Genomic DNA, 20,702 nt, shown 5'->3' with positions numbered 1-20,702 from the left:
TTGTATATAACTACACAAAAATAAAGTTTTATTCAGAATTTTTTTCCCAGGTATTCCAGGCTGGTGAAGTTATAGTTGTGTCATCCAGCACAGAGCTGGCCCTCTCCCAGGGACCTGTCATGCATATTGACCACCACAACCTGGTTCTTCAGTTGGACAGAACTTTGCCCAGGAAAATACACATAATACACTTTAGCAAGTAAATAGTTGCTGTGCCCCTAGCGTCTAGGGGCTATTCCGCTATGTATTGTCCAAAAGGTAAGGAGGGGCAAGAATTAACCTGAGAACCATCCCAGGACCTATGTCAGGCTTCTCCTAAATAAAATACTCAATCGGTTCGGTAGTCAATGAAATCTTAAGCTTCAGACAAAAAAATACCTTTCTTCTGTATATAATACTTTACTGCCTCCTTGAGGGGGAAATTTTCTTTGGTTTTCAAGACATCATCTAGAGATACAAATCATCCGCTTGTAATGGGATATGATTATCCAACGCCCAATAAAGGATGATAGGTAACCTTAAGCAACATCCAACAGAAAACCAACCCTTGATTGCTCTATCTTTGTCTGGAACTCCATACTGTTCTTACTGAACAAGGCATTACCCCTCCTCTCGCTATTTGTGTCACATGCTTGCTGCATATTACCATTTTTTAACGTCTCTAACCTATAATTTGATGTCCACATTCTAATCTATTTTGAAATGACGTTATGTGAATTTAAAAATAAAATAGAGGAAAAGTGTATCATGTTGACCGCCACGTGTATCAAGGTGCCATGGGGTCAAACTTTATAGCTATTGGCAAGTTGCTGCTCGACACACCAGAGGCACAAAAACTTAGGTAAGAGAATAAATAAATAGGGCTCTAACTGTTAACCCGCCCTCACTTTTTTCAGTTTATGTAAATGAGGTTCGTGCTCGACTAAGCACTTTCAGGGAAACAGCCTTTCTAACTTTTTATTAAAAAAACGCTAACTCTGTTTAATCAATTCTAGAAGTATAATCATCGAAGGAAGCAAAGCAACTTATGTACCCGGACTTCCCAAAGACGTGGCCATAACAGCTAGAGGCCTTATCAAAAACTTAAATAAGGTCAGATTTTTTTTCTCGTATTCATTCGAATCCGGTGGATAAGAACCGGTTCTCATCCATACTAAAAAACTATGTCTAGCATCGTATTTTATCCAGCTTTCTGCGAATATAAAAATGTAAAATCATAAGATTAAAACCAGTTTTTTTTAGCTCCGCGGAAAGCTGTTTATAATACGATGCGAGAAATAACTATTATTATTTATCTATACTAGGGACTGCGCCCCTGGCATCTAGGGGCTCTATATTCGAATATAGCTAAAACAATACCTAGACTTATTTTTAAAAAAAATAATAGCTTTAAACCATCCTAGAGCCTATTTTGTTTTTTTTGTATCATTTCACATGATTTAAAGCACAAATATGTTTCAAAAGTTAATTCCTACATAATTTATGGCAGATTTGCCGAAAAAATACCAAAAAAACGGCTAAACGGCTGTGCCGTTAGCAGTTACTTTTTCAACTTTTTGTTCGATTTAGGGAAAATAGACCTACCAAGGATTACTCATGCAAAATTTCAGATTGTAAGTGCCATTTGCTCACTGATTACGAGATGGTTGCATTAAAACCTTCCCTTTATTTTAAAAATGTACCTATTCTTGATTTCTAATTCTTTTTTGGGGAATAGTAATCTTTATATCATACAAAAAATCGTGGTTAGGATTGCGGGTCAAACGTCTAATTTAATCAAAAACAATTTTGCTAAAAGATTTGTTTATTGAAAATTTTCGCAAAAACAATGATAAATTCTATGAAAAAAATACGTTTCATTAGTTTTCTAATTGTTTAAATTCTTTTCAATCGTTTTTTTGAGAATTTTTAACATACTTTTATGAACAACGCATTTTCAACCCACGTATGTAGATTACAATTAGGTTGTAATACAGAAAATTTAAAACAAAAACATAGCTGAATAATTAAGGTGTTTACCTAATATTTTTTTATCTTGAATGTTTCGCACTGAACAAACTACAATGATGATAAACAAAATTACCCCTTCTTTTGATTACAATTAGTCGTTAAAAGGTTAAGGGAAAATTACGAAAACCAAAAAAACTAGGAATCGATCTAGCACCCCAATTAACAAACAGATGGACAAAACAATGTAAAGATTAGATGCGCATATGTCATGGGAATCTTCATTAAAAATTTCAGCTGTCTATCTTTAATAGGAGCCGAAAAAATCACGTTTCCCCCACTTTGTCTCAGACAGACGGACGGACGGACATTTCGAATTATAGAGTAGCTTCGCTACTAAAAACATAGCTGAATAATTAAGGTGTTTACCTAATAATTTTTTTTATCTTGAATGTTTCGTACTGAACAAACCACAATGATGATAAACAAAATTACCCCTTCTTTTGATTACAATTAGTCGTTGAAACATTTGAACACTCAACTTAATGATCCACAAAGTTGTTGAGTCAACGAATAAGGAAACGTTATAAAACTTTGGGGACCAGTGTAATAAACAGCCCGATATGTTCCCATCTTCCTGGAACAAACGCTTATTAAGAAATAATTGTATATTGTAAAGAAACAGATTATCTTTTTGTATGTATGTATTTATATCTCGTTAAGGGTAGTGTGGACAATCATTAACATTAACCTAACCTTAAATACAAAAGCTACTGTGAATATATGACGAAACCCGCTACTTCGTTCTTTCCATGATCAAACTTTTTGAGTGTGCAAACCTGAACATGACCAATTGTACTATGCAGTTCAGTGGTTGTTAATTTTTTTTTGTAAATAAACTAAAACTAAATGATAAAATAAGAGGGGCATTTTTTGTGTATTTTCCGTAAAGTTGTGTGTCACCGTTAAGTCTAATGCATTAAGTCAAATTGATCCTAATTTTCACGAAATGTATAAATATGATATGGTCAAAATTAAGAACAGATTGAATTAATAAGTGTATTTGACTAAACGCTAACACACAACTTTACGGAAAATACACAAAAATTACCCTCTTTGTCTTAATTTGTGCATAATGTAAATTCTTGTGAAAACAACCAAGAAACAATTAAACAAATATCTTTTGTTATTTGTTTAGGTTCAACAAAAGGCAATATTCCGCAGTTTGATGGCAGAGAAGTATTGTTTGTTACGAGGCATGCCTGGCAGTGGCAAATCTACAACTATTGTTGGACTTATCAGGTAAAAATTGTTACACAAGTGTTTTTTTCACCAAAAGACAAAATAAATGCAACCTGCACTACTTAGATTTAAAAAAAGGCGGGGGGAAAATCCCCTTATTTTCGTAAGTTAATAGATAATTATAATGGGTTAAAATGGGGTTTTATTAATTAAATTCAAATATTTTTATGTTTTTATGACCTGCTTATTCTTATATTCTTTGAAATATTATATTCTAAAGCAGGATTGTAAGAAAAAATGTCTTTTTTGCACCTTATTTCTTAAACATTTTATTGTCTATTTAACTTCAAAAGGTGTCCTAAATAGTTGACATTATATGGTAAAAAACGTTAAAAATATAAATCTTTTTTGACCTAAAAAAATGATGTTTTTTTTCCTTCTGAAATAAACATATAAACACTTTCATAATCATAAATAATAATAGGTTACTAGCTGCTATGGGTCAGTCTGTCCTGCTTGTTGCCTATACAAATAGTGCTGTGGACACTGTCCTAACAAAATTACAGGTTATAAAAACAAATAAATAGCTGCTTTATGACAAGGGCATATCTGTATGTATTACTTTTATAGTAGACTAGCGCCTACGCCCCTAGAAGCCTCTTGGTGGCCCTAGTGGACCAAGTCCAACCCCCCTTTCAATTGTAGTTTTAAAAAGAAAAGTATACAAAAAATGGGGGTGGCATATTTTTTTTTCTATTGGCGATTACTCTTGGAAGGGTTGTTGTACCCTCCCCCAAAATAGTTATAAATCTTCTTAGGACATGTGAGAAGCTACCCTGTAAAGAAGAACCCTATCGGTTCAGTAGTTAGCGAGATCCTTTGGTACACAGACACACAAATATACTGTTACTTTATTATAAGGATACATATAAAGCAGTGCAGATACTCTACAATTAAGGTCTGTTCTTTCTTTTGCTCTTTCTTATGTTATGCTGCTCTCGATTTGGTTCTCTCTGCTAAAATACACAATACTTTTAGTTTAACTATCTCTCTCTTTCTTTATGTATATTTATATCACGTGACATGTATATAAGCACAGCAGGCAAGGTTTGGTAGGGTTAATACCAGAAAGTAATGGAGTGGATAATGGACTGCACTGGTTTTTATTTGTATAACGCGGCTGCTAAAAATATGTTTTAAGGTTTGAGGGGTGGGGGGAGGGGGTGGTGCGGATCAGTCCTGTTGAGGGAAAGCACCAAAAGCTGTACTATTTTTTCAGGAGCATGAAAAGCAGTTTCTTCGTCTTGGCCGTGCTGCCCGTGTACGTCCAGAGCTGGAGGCACACACAGCTGAACATGTTGGCAGCCAGATTACCAGCTGTGATCAATTGGCCAAAGTCTATGCTTCTTACAGGTAGAGAGACATCTTGTGATTAAGTTCTGAACTAAAATCTAACTTAAATTTGCATTTAGTTTTTACCTTTGTCGACAATTAAAAAATTTGTAATCATATTGTCACAGTGACCTTCCTTCAAAACAATAGCCTTCTAAAACTGTGTCTATTTTTTAGCTTTTAAGTTTGAGATAATAATTTTTGTGTATCATAGCTTAACTATAATGAACTAGTATCAATTGACGTCAATTTAGCTTGCCAACTCGTTTATTGGTCAGTTCGTTCACCCCATAAAGTCACTGATGTTTTAGGATAATTGGTACAACTTGCTTGGCCACAGATCACGCTGCTATTGTCAACAGGAAAATATATTGTCCAAATTAATCTTCAATCTTTCCTCTAAAATGATTAACAAACGGATATGCCCCCTTAAGGCCTCTAGAGGCAACTGAGGTGTGGGAGGGTGTAAGTCGAACCCGCAGCTAATTTTTATTTTTTTTTTAAACAAGGCTCAACATGTCACATCAAGGCTCATCCTAAATTTTTTTTTGGGTGGGCAAGTTATTTTTTCTTGTGGCTATTTAATTTCTATTTGGAGAGTTAAAAACACCCTCCCCAAAATAGTTAAAACCATCCATTGACCTTTACTTATCTTTATCGTAAAGGAAACCTATCTGTTGAGCTGTTATTGAGATCCTTCGCTTCATAAAAAAAATCTTAATTCTTTATATAATAGGATATAGAAAGTCTAGATGGACAATCCTTTTTTCGGACCTTTACTAAAAAATGACTACCTAATAATTTTTATGTAGAGAAAGTACATCAATTTATAGTTCATTGTATTATTCCTTAAAATCTCTGATAATGAAGAACAATATACTATTGTACAGAAAGTTTGATTGGTGCATAGTTGACGAGGCAAGTCAGGCTCTGCTGCCCTCTGTTGTTCATCCACTCCTGCATGCCAACAAGTTTATATTAGGTAGGTCAGATCTAAAGCTCGGCGGTTTCCCTTAAAGTGATTTTCTAGTCGAGCCAAGAAGAAATGCATTTGTGAGAAAGTACGTTTGTCTTTCTCAGTAACCTAAAAAGTACTTTTATGTAGGTATAAAATTAACAAAGATTAACTTTGCAAAAAAGTCAAAACTTACCTAAACCTTTTAAATACGATTTTATTCTACCCAAAAAGCTGTACACTATACCTATATACACATCAAGCACTTATATTTTATGTTTTAGGAGTTAAAACTCAGATTACTTTAAATATTCCATTTGTTAATCCGTCAAAAAAAACGTTTCTTTATGTGTATCACTTATACCTACCTCTTTTGTAAAAATTTAGTCATTTGGATTTTCACAATCGAATTATTGTTAAAAATAAATAAATAAACAATCGTTTAGAATGGAAATATTTAACACAAACGTTTTATATTAAGAAATAATTGCTCTTCATAGGTACTTGAACGTATTTAACCATTTCAATTGGATTAAGTCAGGAGTATGACGAGACGAAAATATTTATTGTATTTGGCAACTTTTAAGTTTTACTGCTAAAAAGATGGACGTTTTGTCCAATAAAGAAAACGCGCATGAGACTTTTACGTGCATTTTGCGCATCCTGTGCTTTATTGGTTCTTATCTTTTCCAGTAATCTTAAGTGATAAGACAATTTGGCGATAAATTAACGAACAAAGGCACACGATATTACAAGACACAAAATTAAACTGATAGTACATTAGAGTAAAACACTAGAAGGAGAAAGGGTTAAATAACTGTTTCTCGCCATCACAGTGTCTTAGTGCTGACTCTCAATTGGGTCATTGAAAATCAACCAGTGATGTCGGTTATATTAACACAGCCAAGTAGCAGAAAACAAGTTGGTAGCAGACGGAAAAGGTCATTGAAATAGGTAGGGAGGTAGTTTTCTGTATATACATCTATACTATAGAGCTGTTGATAGTACAACCCTATCTAGATTTAACTAAAGTCTCCTCAAAGTTTTTAAACCAACGAATAAGAGAACTAGTTTAAAAGTATAATTTACATTCCAATAGCCTCTCCCTCTCTAGATATTGCAGATTATGAGTAGCCGTTTGACATAAAGCAGCTTTTAACTTCGCATGAAAATGACACTTTTCAACGAAATATATCTGAAAGAAAAAAATCTTTGTTATTAATCGCATCTTTTGTAGAAGTGAATCAAGTAGCTAGGTCGTTTTTAGAAAATTACATACATTGTATTTCCGACTAGATACTTTTTACGTTTCCAATTATATTTAAATTCAACTAATCTCTTTTCATTTACTTATTGAATTATATTTTATTAGGGAGGGAGGGGACACTGGTCTGTAACTAATTTCTGTAACAAAAGTTTGTAAAACAAGTTTTATCATGTGCTGACCTAAAAATCTTTTGGTACTTTTATTAATCGTGATTGGTTGGTTCAAACTCGCAGTGTCTACACTTTTCAATCAATGGTTGTAAACTATAGAAGGGATACTTTTGTTAATTTTAAGAATGCACATCTACAGTGTGTTTTTTTTATGAGAACTTTTTTGAAAGCAATTTTACCCCACTTATAGTTATCAGAATTTAATGATTAATGGCTTATTTTCTTCGTTTTTTAAGGGAAATTATGAAACAACCAAAAAAAATTACAGTTTTTGTTGAAAAAGTACAGTAAAGTTGAAAATTAAAAACTTAAGTGACAACATCTAAAAATGGTTTTTGCGCATTTTTCTTATGTTCAAATATTCTACCTTTTGCAAGAATGGCTGCAAAACGCTTCAGCTTTGAGATATAGAGCTATAAATTTATATAGATACTATTGGGGACATGTACTAGAATAGGTAAAAGTTTGAAGGCCATATCTCAATCAGGGAGAAAGTACTGGCCCCCCAAAGTCGACTACTGAAAATCCAATTTTGAGCATAAGAAAAATGCGCTAAAACCATTTTTAGATGTTGTCACCTAAGTTTTTAATTTTCAACTTTACTGTACTTTTTCAACAAAAACTGTAATTTTTTTTGGTTGTTTCATAACGAAGAAAATAAGCCATTAATCATTAAATTCTGATAACTATAAGTGGGGTAAAATTGCTTTTAAAAAATTTCTCATAAAAAAAAAACACACTGTATATCTCCCATTGTGTTATCCCTTTTGTTACCTATGAATAGAAAGTTTTATCAGATCGTTTTTTAAAAGCGAAGCTGTTCTTAATTTGGTTTGGTACATTTGTCCGTCCGTCCATACGCACAGTTATGGAATCTTGACCATAAAGATTTTTTTATCCAATTTTGACAAGATAGTTTTTTTTCTAAATCTGTCATTTAAGGCATGAAATTAATTTTGCAAATTAACATTGCAGATTTTGGCAAATAACTTGCAAATATGATTTCTGCGGATTTTCTAATTTACATAGGCGTTTTCTATATATATTCTTCTTTCCAAAAATACATCTCTTGTCAAGATTGGATAAAAAAATCTTTATGGTCGAGATTCCATAACTGTGTACGGATAGCTCATAGTTGTTTTAGGAATTTTCATATCTATTTAAAATTATGCATGATGATTCTTGTGACAGTTCGGTATGGTTAAGAAACCGTAGCAACTCTATAATCGTTACCAGAAAGTCCGTACGTTAATTTAAAACATGCCGGTTTCTATTTTTTTTGACAGCATTTTTTGTACGGTATCATAATTGTATTCATCTGAATTTTGAAATAATGATTCCTAGAATAACAAGTACAATGCTATAAGTGAAGCGTCTCTGTAATCAAGTCCTAAAATGTAAGTATGTCCCAAAACAGTATCCTGCATTAAGCAATTTTGTTCTGTCTTATAAAATCATATTCTGCTTATTAAATTCTGACACTATACTAGTTATTTCTCGTATCGTATTATAAACGGCTTTCCGCGGATATAGAATGTACAATTATAAGATTAAAACTAGTTTTTTAGCCCCGTGGTGCCGTAGGCACCGGCTAAAAAAACTAGTTTAATCTTATGATTGTACATTTCTATATTCGTAGAAAACTGGATATAATACGATGCTAGACATAGTTTTTTCGTATTCATGAGAACCGGTTCCTATCCACCGGATTCAAATGAATACGAGAAAAGTATTTATGTTCGTTTGTCCAATATTTGTTTTTAAAAGCGAAGCTTTTCTATAATTAGGGTCGGTCCGTTCGTACGTCCGTAACGGATAGCTCTTTTCGTTAATTTAGGCATGTTAGAATTGTCCTACCGATTTCAAACTTTGCATGGTGATTCCTTTAGTAGTTAGGCACAAATTAGAAAGCATAGCAACTCTATATTAAACTCATTATTAAATTGTCCGTACGTCCATTTTAAACAAGTTGATTTTTAAAATTTTTGAACAACAAATTTTTATGTGATCTAATCATCCATGATCCGATTGATCTGAATTTTGGTATATTGATTCCTGGGACAACAAAGTATAATGTTATAAGCGTAGCAACTCTATAATCAAGTCCTAAAAATGTCCATAAACATTATCCTGTATCAAGCAGTTTTTCAACAAATTTTCTTACAATTTTGCTTTGACTCTTATTTATATTCTGATAATTCAGTTCTGACACTATACAAGTGTTAATGTCCGGGTTTCCTACCGTTTCATTGCTTCGCTTTATGGATGTTGTCATCCTTATTGGATCTTCGCTTTTATGAATTTTGTCACCCTTTTTAACAGATCTATGTATATACAGATAACTGCCTGCTCCTCTCTTCCTGTGATCTTTTTCGTCTGCTAGCAAATTGTTTTCTGCTACTTAGCTGTGTTAAAATTCCCGGCTTTATAGGTTGATTTTCAAAGACCTAATTGAGAGTCTTTACAATGTCCTTGGGATTAAACCCTTTTCCCTCTAGAGTTTTACTCTAATTTTGCTTTAGTTGGAGATCCTGCGCAGTTGCCACCAGTAGTGCAGAGCCATGCTGCCAGGAAGCTGGGCCTGCACCAGTCACTGTTTGACCTGCTGGACCATGAGAGTGCCACCATCAGCCTGAATATCCAGTATCGGATGAATAAAGTTATTGCGGCCTTAGCTAATCATCTTACTTACAAGGTATACAGAGAGGGGACAATGAGCAGTGTATTACACTAGTCTCCAAAGATTTATTATAACGTTTTCTTTTCCGTTGGCTATACAACTTTTGGGGCTTTAGTGAATATTGATTGGTTGGATCATTAAGTTGAGTGTTCAAACGTTTCAACGGCTAATTGAAATCAACTATAGGTGTATTTTTGTTTAATATCATTGGGGATGTAATCAATTTATCGGCCATTATCTTATCCTTTTAGATCCCTGCGAGTTATAACTTATCTGAGGGTAAAGGGAAGCTTCTTTAAAATCTGAAAAATCAATTTACCGTCTAAAATCCCTCAGAAATTGTCCAGCGTTTGAATATGGTTGAGAAAAATATCAGCATTTCAAATAAAATCAATTTTCTGTAAATTATATTTCTAATATTTCCATTACGTAATGATAAGTTTTTGTCTGTCACTCAAATATGAATAAGAAAATTATATTATTTTGAGAGAAAATTTTTTTTTCCAACTTTTTTCCCACTTACCTTTGTTTTGTAAATAAAAAGTTAATAAACTCGAAGATGCTGTCAATAGGGGTGGTGGGCATTCACTTCTGCAAATTTACACGTCGTCCGCGTAGTGCTAAATATTTGCTGAAAGTGGTTCAAGTTATTAAACTGCGAACCAAAAAAATAGGCAAATCTGAATTTTCAAAATGGCAGCTTCATTATTCATTTGGGACGAATTTACTGTAAATATAATATGTAGATGCATCTTTTTGTTACAAGTTTCCACCGTTGATTTTTTATTAATCAGCACCAATGAAGCACAAGATCTCAAAAACAGCATTTTGGGTAAAAACTGGTGAACCAAAAAGATATGCAAATCCAAAACAAATCAATGGAAAAACGATTTTTTTGCACTTTTTTTCTGTTTTAAAGATTGATTCTGATAAATTCACAATTTTTTAAGGGATTTATGCATTAATTATTATGAAATGTAGTATAAGGTAGAAATTAATGATTTTTTAAAATAAGAAATATTAGAAAAAAAGAAATTCAACCCCTATCACTTTAGAGGTCAGCTGCTAACCTCCTGTTTAATGGATGTAGCTTAATACATGTTAAAGATAAAGATTACCCTGAAAAGTATACAAAAATGCTTTATGAGTAAAAAAAACGTTTTAAAATCTTGATTTTGAGGATGATGTCCTTTCAGATTCTTCTATTGTTGATGATGGTGAGCCAAATGTTATCTAAGTACATGACCATTACAACAACGAACTTGTCTATCAACCTATGTACCATTTTTTGTAGTCATAGCAATCTCCAATGGAGCCACCCGACAAGAAATATAAACATCTTCTAAAAACGACAGTATTTACCTTATGCATTGGAGTAATTAAAATTGCAATTTTTTCTTTTTAAATACTGCTTGGCTGGAGGCTGCTATGAATACAAAAATTGGACCAAAGTTCAATATATAAGTTGTCATCATGGTCATGCACTTTGATAACATTTGGCTCACCATCACTACCCATAGGAGCATCTTAAAGGCCATCATCCTCAAAATCAAGATTTTAAAATTAATTTTTCTAACACATTTAAAATCATTTTTGTATACTTTTGGGAGTAATTATTATTTTTAATATGTATTTATCTTCATCCATAAACTTGAGGTCAGCCAATGTCCTCTAAAGTGATAGAGGTCGAATTTCTTTTGTTCTATTATTTCTTATTTTAAAAAATCATTAATTTCTACCTTATACTACATTTCATAATAATTAATGCATAAATCCCATAAAAAATTGTCAATTTATCAGAATCAATCAAATCGTTTTTCCATTGATTTGTTTTAAATTTGCATATCTTTTTGGTTCACCAGTTTTTACCCAAAATGTTGTTTTTGAGATCTTGTGCTTCATTGGTGCTGATTAATAAAACATTAACGGTGGAAACTTGTAACCAAAAGATGCATCTACATTTTATATTTACAATAAAATGAATCATCCTAAATGAATACCTAATAAAGCTGCTATTCTGCAAATTCAGATTTGCCTATTTTTTTGGTTCGCAGTTTAGATAAGTTCAAGTAAAATAGACCAAAACTATCTTAAGACTTATGTTATGTTTTTTTTAATTAGTGACCATAGTTCAGTAACTAGCGAGATCTTAACGGACAAACAAGAATTTAACTTGACTGTTCTGATGTTTTGATAATAATATAGAAGAGCGGAAATAAACGCACATCATTTTGTCAACAAATCAAAATTAATTGAATACATAATTCAATAGAAAAGTTTACTATCAAAAGAATTTACTAAATTATTACATCCTATAACAATGACGTGTCAATGAATTGGTTTGATGTCTGTCAGCGTATCCGTGAGCTACTTAAGATATCTTTAATAGCGCTTTATATGAGAAAGGGATTTTAAAATTCTCTTGACAAGAGAAGGCAATTCCCCTTCCCCCTTTAGCTAGATTAAATGAACTCTGCCGTTTCGAAAAATGTTTGCCTGGTTTGTTTGTGATTTTCTGATAAGTTTTATTTATGTCTTATTTGGGTTGTTTTTAGCAGGGATATAAAAGGACAAGACAATGGCCGAGAAATTGATTACATCCCAAATTATGGTACACAATTTACCCATTCTGTAGATTACAATTAGTTGTTAAAACGTTTGGAAGCTCAACAAAATTAACCGACCACCTTCAAAATTCATTATTATTAATAAAACAAGGATGACAACATCCATAAAAGCGAAGCACTGAAACGGTAGGACAAACAGACATTAACACTTGTATAGTGTCAGAACTGAATAATCATAATATAAATGTATAAAAGTCTAAGCAAAATTGTGAGTAAATTTGTTGAAAAACTGCTTGATTCAGGATAATGTTTATGGACATACTTACATTTTTAGGACTTGATTATAGAGTTGCTTCGCTTATTACATTATACTTTGTTGTCCTAGGAATCAATATACCAAAAATCAGATCAATCGGATGATTAGATCACAAAAAAATTTGTTGTTAAAAAAAGTAAAAAAAATCAACATGTTTAAAATGGATGTACGAACATTTTGGTGATGATTATGTAGTTGCTATCCGTTTCGGACGGACGGACAGACCGACCCTAATTATAGAAAAGCTTAAAAACGCTTTTATATGACTTTGGGGTCTAGTGTAATAAACAGCCTAATGTCCATTCCCTCCTTGGGTTTCTAGGATATTTTCTTTACATCTTCTGCCCTACCCTAGAGGCTAAGGGCGCAGAAACCATTGAGATTTTAATCATTGATAATTAATTTGCAGGGCAAACTTGAATGCGCGACAGAATCCGTTGCCACAAGAACAATCCAAATCCAAAGCACCGACAAGGAAGAGTGTGAACCATGGATGCGAAAGATTTTGAGGTTTGCATTAAAAAAATTGAAAAAGGATGTTGAGTTTGGGGAAAATCCCAAACGCTTGCAGTATCCGAACTATATTTATTAACGGCTACGCCCCTAGAGGCCTTCAAAGGCACTTGAGGTAAGTGACCGGAGCGGAACTCAACCCGTCACTGGAACCGGAGAACCATAACGGTTCAGCATTTAGCTACGCAATATTTTTCGTGTCAAACACGCACAGATAGACATCATTGCATTGCGATATTATTTTATTGCGTTTTATATTTCTGATATTATTAGCTTGTTCTTGGTGTGCTACATATTTCATATTTATTTTTTAGTTCACAGCTAGAGGACTCTGTAGTTTTTCTTGACACCAACAAATCAGCCAGGTAGCTTCATTTTATTATCACTATATAACCCGTGACTATAGCGTAACTTGTCGTTTAGGAGGTGATAGGTTCGAATTACATCATAACTAAAGACGTTACAAATGTTTCCTATTGCTACTTTAATATTGCGCTAAATAAATAGTTAGATTAGGGAGAATGCCATGGCCTACCAAAAGGCGCAACTCATTACCATGTACAGTTAGCAATTCTGGTAGTGCGAATGGGGCGTTTGTCCAATAATATGGTATGGAGACCGCTCTTCTATGAGTACTACTAAAAACCTACTTTTACTGCAATACACATAGACATTCTCACCGTCGGTTCGTCTATTTAGAATGCTTATCCCTCTATTCCCACAAGTATAATACGAATTTGGTTGAGCTGGTGGAAGCTCAACAAAAGACCCACGCGAAGTATTATATTGCTTTAATCTAAGAATAAATGGTTGGTTTTGATATTCGATCGGAATTATATAAGTATATTAAGTATTAAGGAAGGAAAATGTTTTATAAAGTGTATTTATATTACAAGTGAATAAGTTAAGTATGAAAATATTTACAGGATAAGTGTTAAAATCATAAGTAGTGTAGGACAGAAAAGTGCCCTAAGTCCCAAGCAGTGAATTGTGCTAAGTGTTAGAATTCTAACATAAGGCCTAAGCTCAATTCATGCTAAGTACTAAGGGTCCTAAATTTAAACTACAATGCATGCCAAACAACTAAGTCATTACCTTTTAAAGCCAGAATAGAAGTTGATGGTAGGAGAGTCAATAAATAACTGACTTATTTTAAGAGATACATGCTATAACATCAGCTTATAATAAGGATCTTAGTGTTTGTCTGTTCAATAAAGTGTCTGTATGTTAACTTGTGACGTAAATCAGACATGGTTGTAGGCATACATACTTGTACTGATTGGTTACATGATTACTTTAACAATAAACATAATGTCTTTAATAAACATATAATATTAACGAATCACATACAAATTACCATGAATATGCTAGCGTTACCCATATATGGTGTTATATTGGTAAAGGTAGGCCTATGAATGCATAAAAGGATACAAATAATGCCTTGGGCCTAGCTAAAGTAATTGTGTCTCGTGCCTGAATGTTACTTGATAATTACAGAGGCACGTCAATCAAATATTTAGATTCTACTCTTATATAGTGTTAACTTTATATCAAACATAGATAGATAGTCTGGATGCGAAGCATTTCTGTAAAAGTCTTATATGTACGTTCAAAGAATTTGAAAATTGGGGATCGCATCTCCAATTCTTAGTCAAACTTCGTGTAATCAAAGTGTTGGATGTTAATTTCCTTGTGTATCACATCCCATTACAAGCGGATGATGCTTTAGATTCTCTATATGATCACTTAAAATTCGAAGGAGAATCCCACCCTTACGAGGTAAGATAAGGTACACGTTATGTCAACATACCTATTTCCCTGATATCAAATCAAAGTCCATGTTGCTAGCGGCTACGCCCCTATTGGCCTCTAGGGGCACGTATTTCTCTTTTCAATCTATTTTAAGATCAGCTGTTAACAAAAAAAAATTTTGCCGCTAGATAGGGTTAGACATGTTTTTTTAGGGATGGGAATCCGTCAAATTGATAGACCGGATTCGGATTCTCACAAGAATCCGTCCAAAAAATGGCGGATTCTGGATTTGGATTCCAGATTCTAGCAATATTTTAAAAGGCATTTTTTAAAAATTAAAAAATTTAAGTGCTACATATGTCCTAAAAGGGGGGGTTTTTTAATGCAACCATCTCGTAATCAGTGATTAAATGGCACTTAGAATTCGAATTTCGATCTGAAATTTTGCATGAATAATCCTTGGTAGGTCTATTTTCCCTAAATCGAAATAAAATTGGAAAAGTAACGGCTAACGACTGGCAGCTGTTTTGCCATTTTATTACTATCTTAAGAGCAAAAAAGTCACGAAACCTATCTTCACATAATACTTTTTCTCACTCTAAAACCTTATCAAACGGTTCTAGCCGGTAGCTGGTGGTACTAGAAATCCAAAAAATGGTTATTGCGATCATTTAACATGAATTAAACCAAAAATATGTTTTAAAAAGTTGATTCCTACGTAATTAATGATAAATTTGCCCGGAAAATAGCCGTTAGCCGTTACTTTTTCAACTTTTTGTTCGATTTAGGGAAAATAGACCTACCAAGGATTACTCATAAAAAAAATTTTAGATCAAAATTCGAATTCTAAGTGCCATTTAATCAGTGATTCCGAGATGGTTGCATTAACCCCCCCCCCCCCCCCCTTTAATGTTCTCGGTGTTCTCTATAATTCACTTCCGAGAATCGAACCGGATTTTAAAAGATATTATATATAATGATGATAATGACAAGTATTAAAAAACGAATTCCGGATTCGGATTCCAAAATTAGCCAAAAAATGGGCAGATTCCGGATTGCCAAAACTAGTTTTTTTTTTGCGAATGCTCTTGGGAGGGTGGTGGTTCCCTTCCCTCAAAAATAGTCATAAACCTTCCCAGGACCTATAAGAAGCTACATTACCATATCGGTTTTGCGGTAAGCAATATTCTTCGGTACAGGCATTGAGACAGATATACATCCTGTTACTTTATTAAAAGGATTTTCACTATCAAGTCTATTTTTTGCTTCCTACTTTGTATATCTTTTGAAATATATTATTTGTAAGGGTTCTTTATTTCTGCTGAAGAGTAAAACAAACAAGATTGATATGATAACATTCATAAATAACAAAGCTAAGAAAAAAAATAATATTTTCCAAACAGACGGACGGAGATAATTAGGTGAAGTGCTTAGTTGAATCTTCTATATAAAATAAATATATAAAAATAGGAATCTATCTTAAATGGCAGGAGAGAAAATCACTTTTCTCCTTCACACATATGTTAATTGAGTCAAAACCGGCTATTTTGGGAACTAGCCTATTTGATAAATCATATATCAACGACACCGAACTTTTCCGCCATTCTTATTAAGCATTGCTATTATACTGAAACATAAATATACATTCTTAATACTAAACTAAAACCTCATCTGTAAAAGATAATATGCATTGAATAACTACAAATGACATGATCTTGTTTTATTGGCATTTAGGTATATATGATCATAATTAATAATGGCACAAACATAACATGATAAACATAATATCAAATCAGCAATATAATTAATATGATAAAACGGTTGTGGTAGATGGGTAGAAGCTTGCCATTCCTGGCCTCGAACCTGCAACAGGAATACTCTAACAACATATGGCCAAACCTAAATAGCGAGTTATAGAGTAGCTGTGTCAACATTCATTTTTCTTATTTTTACTGAATGGAAACAAAAAAAAATATATTTAGAAATTTCTTTGAAGTTTCTCATTATTTGTTTCTACTTAATATCTTCAGGAAGCATTCATAAGAGATGGGACAGTGGACGATAAATTAATGATATTCTTATATTCTAAAATTCTGCTTTATGTAGCATTTTATTGGTCATGGGCAAGTTTTAAGCTATGGTTAGGATTGGATTCCAAAATGGATACCCTCCACTAAAACACAATTGTTTTGATTAAAATTTTTGTGGAATTGATTTGTTAAAAGGTTAATTTAAAGGATAAGACAATGGCGATTAGTAATGTACCTCTTCAATAATGATAAACCCAAATTCATGTCTTTAATTATTTTAATTATTAAAAGTCAACTGCTAGATTAAATGAAAGTTCCCAAAGTTTGTAGGCCAGCGTAGTAGATTTTTAATACAGATTCCACTCCCTCCCTTGCAAAGATCTAAATACTACTTTACACAATCGAAAATATGAATTCTTAAAAATATTGTACTGCAATGTTTCTTCAGCTTTTGTTAGGAAATAGTGCATTGACAAAATTGTTTTCGCTGAATGTAAATTTTATCCTTCTTATTTATATTTAGGGAGGAGTCAATTAATGGTGGAATATTAAACAGTAAAGAAGCGGACTTAGTCAAATATATTATTAAACAGGTAAATTTATTTTTAAAAGGTTTAGTTGGTGCTTTCTTTGCACCCTCCCCTCTTCTTTTTTTAGTTGAAGGTAAGGGTTGGGGTAGGGGGAGGTTATTTCTTCTATGCTTGAAGACTTTCATTAATTAAGAAAAAATTAGAAATGCATTAATTTTTATGTAGGTTTACTTTGAATCTTATGGGTTTGTCTTTATTCATCTAAAATATAAATTTCTAATGTATGTACTGTACATGAACAATTTGTGTAGATGATAAAGCATGGACTTGGAGAGAAGGATATTGCAGTCATAGCTCCATACTCCGCTCAAGTCAAACATCTACAGGTTAGATTCTATAGATATATAGACAGACAGACATAAAGACAGACAGAGAAGATAGAAGGATATTGCAGTCATAGCTTCATACTACGCTCAAGTCAGACATTTACAGGTTAGATTCGATAGATAGATAGATAGGTATTTATTTCAACATAGGCATACAAAAAAGTAATAATATCAAACATGTTCACATCATGCATGGATTGGTTCTGTTATAACCTGGGATGGCCTTTGCAAAAGCAGAAAATACCAATAGATATTTTCAAGTATTTCCACGAGTCCGATGAATTTTCGTTGGATTAAAACTGGTCCTGAGCAATACGAAAAAATCATTTCATATGGTAATTACAGATTTTCCACAAAAAGGGGGGGGGGTTTTTAATGCAACCATCTCGTAATCAATGTATAAATGGCACTTAGAATTCGAATTTTGATCTGAAATTTTGCATGAGTAATCCTTGGTAGGTCTATTTTCCCTAAATCGAACAAAAAGTTGGAAAAGTAACGGCTGGCAGCTGGCGGCTCAGCCGTTTAGCCGTTTTTTGCCTATTTTCAGGGCAAATTCATCAATAATTACGTAGGAATCAACTTTTAAAAACATATTTTTGGTTTAATTCATGTTAAATGATAACAATAACCATTTTTGAAATTTCTAGTACCAGCTGCTAAACGGCTAGAACCGGCTGAAAACGGCTGGGAGCCGCCAAGAGTATGAAGAGTAGATAGGGCATGTGACATGTCTAGGGGTAGGTTTTTATGGTTGCTGAGCTCAAAAATGCTACTAAAAATAGTAGCGGCCCATCCATATGGCAGCTGGGTATCAGCTGCAGCTCACCTTTAAGCGGCCAAGAGTAGAATGAGTAGATAGGGCTTGTGACGTGTCTAGGGGTAGGTTTTTATGGATGCTGAGCTCAATACTACTACCAAAAATAGAAGCAGCCCAGCCATATGGGAGCTGGGTAACGGCCGCAGCTCACCTTAGAGCGGCCAAGAGTATGAAGAGTAGATAGGGCTTGTGACATGTCTATTGCCTAGGGGTAGGTTTTTATGGGTGCTGAGCTCAAAAATGCTACCAAAATTAGTGGTGGCACATCCATATGGCAGCTGGGTAAGAGCTGCAGCTCAGCTGGGAACGGCCAAGAGTAAATTGAGTAGATAGGGCTTGTGACGTGTCTAGGGGTAGGTTTTTATGGGTGCTGAGCTTAATACTACTACCAAAAATAGAAGCTGCCCATCCATATAGCAGCTGGGTAACGGCCGCAGCTCACCTAAGAGCGGCCAGGAGTATGAAGAGTAGATAGGGCTTATGACATGTTTAGGGGTAGGTTTTTATAGTTGCTGAGCTCAAAAATGCTACCAAAAATAGTGGCAGGAATAAGTAGATAGGACTTGTGACGTGTCTAGGGGTAGGTTTTTTGGAGTGCTGAGCTCAAAAATACTACCAAAAATAGTGGCGGCCCATCCACATGGCAGCTACAGCTCAGCTAGGAGGGGCCAAAGGTAGATGAGTAGATAGTAAAAATTAGTGCCGTCCCTTCTATATGGCAGCTGGGTAATGGCCACAGCTCAGCTGTTTTTTGAGGCTTAAAAAATTGATTATTTCAGTGGAATTAAACTTCTCCCAATTAACATTTTACCTTTTTTTTCATGGATATATTACTAATAACTGAACTCTTATATATAGCATGTGACGTGTCTAGGGGTAGGTTTTTATGGGTGTTGAGCTCTAAAATACTACCAAGAAAAGTGCGGGCCTGTCTATATTTAATAGTATTTATGAGCTCAGCACCCCTAAAAACCTACCCCTAGACACGTCACAAGACCTATCTACTCATTCTACTCTTGGCCGCTCCCAGCTCAGCAGCGGCCATTACCCAGCTGCTATATGGATAAGCTGCCACTATTTTTGGTAGTATTTTTGAGCTCAGCACCCATAAAAATCTACCCCTAGACATGTCACAAGCCCTATCTACCAATTCTACTCTTGGCCGCTACCAGCTGAGCTGCAGCTGTTACCCAGCTGCCATATTGATAGGCTGCCACTATTTTTGGTAGCATTTTTGAGCTCAGCAACCATAAAAACCTACCCCTAGACATGTCACATGCCCTATCGACTTCATACTCTTGGCAGCTCCCAGCCGTTTTCAGCCGGTTCTAGCCGTTTAGCAGCTGTAACAAGAAATTTTAAAAATGGTTATTGCTATCATTTAACATGAATTAAACCAAAAATATGTTTTAAAAAGTTGATTCCTATGTAATTAATGATGAATTTGCTCTGAAAATAGGCAAAAAACTTTTCCAACTTTTTGTTCGATTTAGGGAAAATAGACCTACCAAGGATTACTCATGCAAAATTTGAGATCGAAATTCGAATTCTAAGTGCCATTTATACATTGATTACGAGATGGTTGCATTAAAACCCCCCCCCCTTATATTTAAATCAGGTCAAAAACTGAAATTCATCGTATACCTAACCGTTTATTTCACCATCCGCGGAAAACTGTTTGCCATACGATGCGATAAACAATTGAACTAGTATGATTATAAGTTGATGTTATTTCTTAAATTTAGAAGGCTCCTAGAAACACCTTAGTTCTTTTTATAATTTTATTGTTGAGCATTTAAAGTTTTTAGGAGTTTGATTTAAACTAACTTAGTTGGAATGCATGCATTGCATATAGTATTTTAAATTACTAAAAGCCTATTTGTTTGTTCTTTTTATCCAAATAAAGAATCTTTATTAAATTAAACATTTTGTTATTATTTAGGTGACTCTAAAATCAGCTGATCTAGCCAGAGTTGAAGTTGGTACTGTTGACCAGTTCCAAGGCAGGGACTGTCTGATGGTCATCTACTCGTGTACCAGAAGTTTTATGAAAGTGGACTCAGGTTTTGATTTAATATTTAACGTAGCGAAGCTACTCCGTAATTAACTTTGTCTGTCCCTCCATGTGTACTTGC

The 20,702-nt window shown here is 33.8% G+C and overlaps 1 protein-coding gene across 2 annotated transcripts in view; it reads left to right on the top strand.

The window, feature by feature from the left end:
- Positions 1-20,702, top strand: part of Dna2 (DNA replication helicase/nuclease 2) — a 41,732-nt gene that overhangs the window by 16,595 nt on the left and 4,435 nt on the right. For both annotated transcript variants that reach the window (XM_080162149.1, XM_080162148.1), the window contains exons 14-27: positions 51-172; positions 734-841; positions 996-1,092; positions 3,146-3,249; positions 3,674-3,755; positions 4,469-4,602; positions 4,893-4,943; positions 5,472-5,563; positions 9,496-9,668; positions 12,946-13,046; positions 13,364-13,414; positions 17,355-17,424; positions 17,673-17,747; positions 20,510-20,630. In XM_080162149.1, coding sequence (XP_080018275.1) covers positions 51-172; positions 734-841; positions 996-1,092; positions 3,146-3,249; positions 3,674-3,755; positions 4,469-4,602; positions 4,893-4,943; positions 5,472-5,563; positions 9,496-9,668; positions 12,946-13,046; positions 13,364-13,414; positions 17,355-17,424; positions 17,673-17,747; positions 20,510-20,630 — 1,381 coding nt within the window. The remainder of the gene's footprint in view (positions 1-50; positions 173-733; positions 842-995; positions 1,093-3,145; positions 3,250-3,673; positions 3,756-4,468; positions 4,603-4,892; positions 4,944-5,471; positions 5,564-9,495; positions 9,669-12,945; positions 13,047-13,363; positions 13,415-17,354; positions 17,425-17,672; positions 17,748-20,509; positions 20,631-20,702) is intronic.

This window comes from Acartia tonsa, chromosome 5, assembly GCF_053477335.1.
Source record: "Acartia tonsa isolate MP-2025a chromosome 5, ASM5347733v1, whole genome shotgun sequence".
In the NCBI taxonomy this organism is placed as follows: Eukaryota; Metazoa; Arthropoda; class Copepoda; order Calanoida; family Acartiidae; genus Acartia; species Acartia tonsa.
The sequence above is the reverse complement of the archived record's forward strand: the minus strand, read 5'-3'. Positions and strand labels throughout refer to the sequence as shown.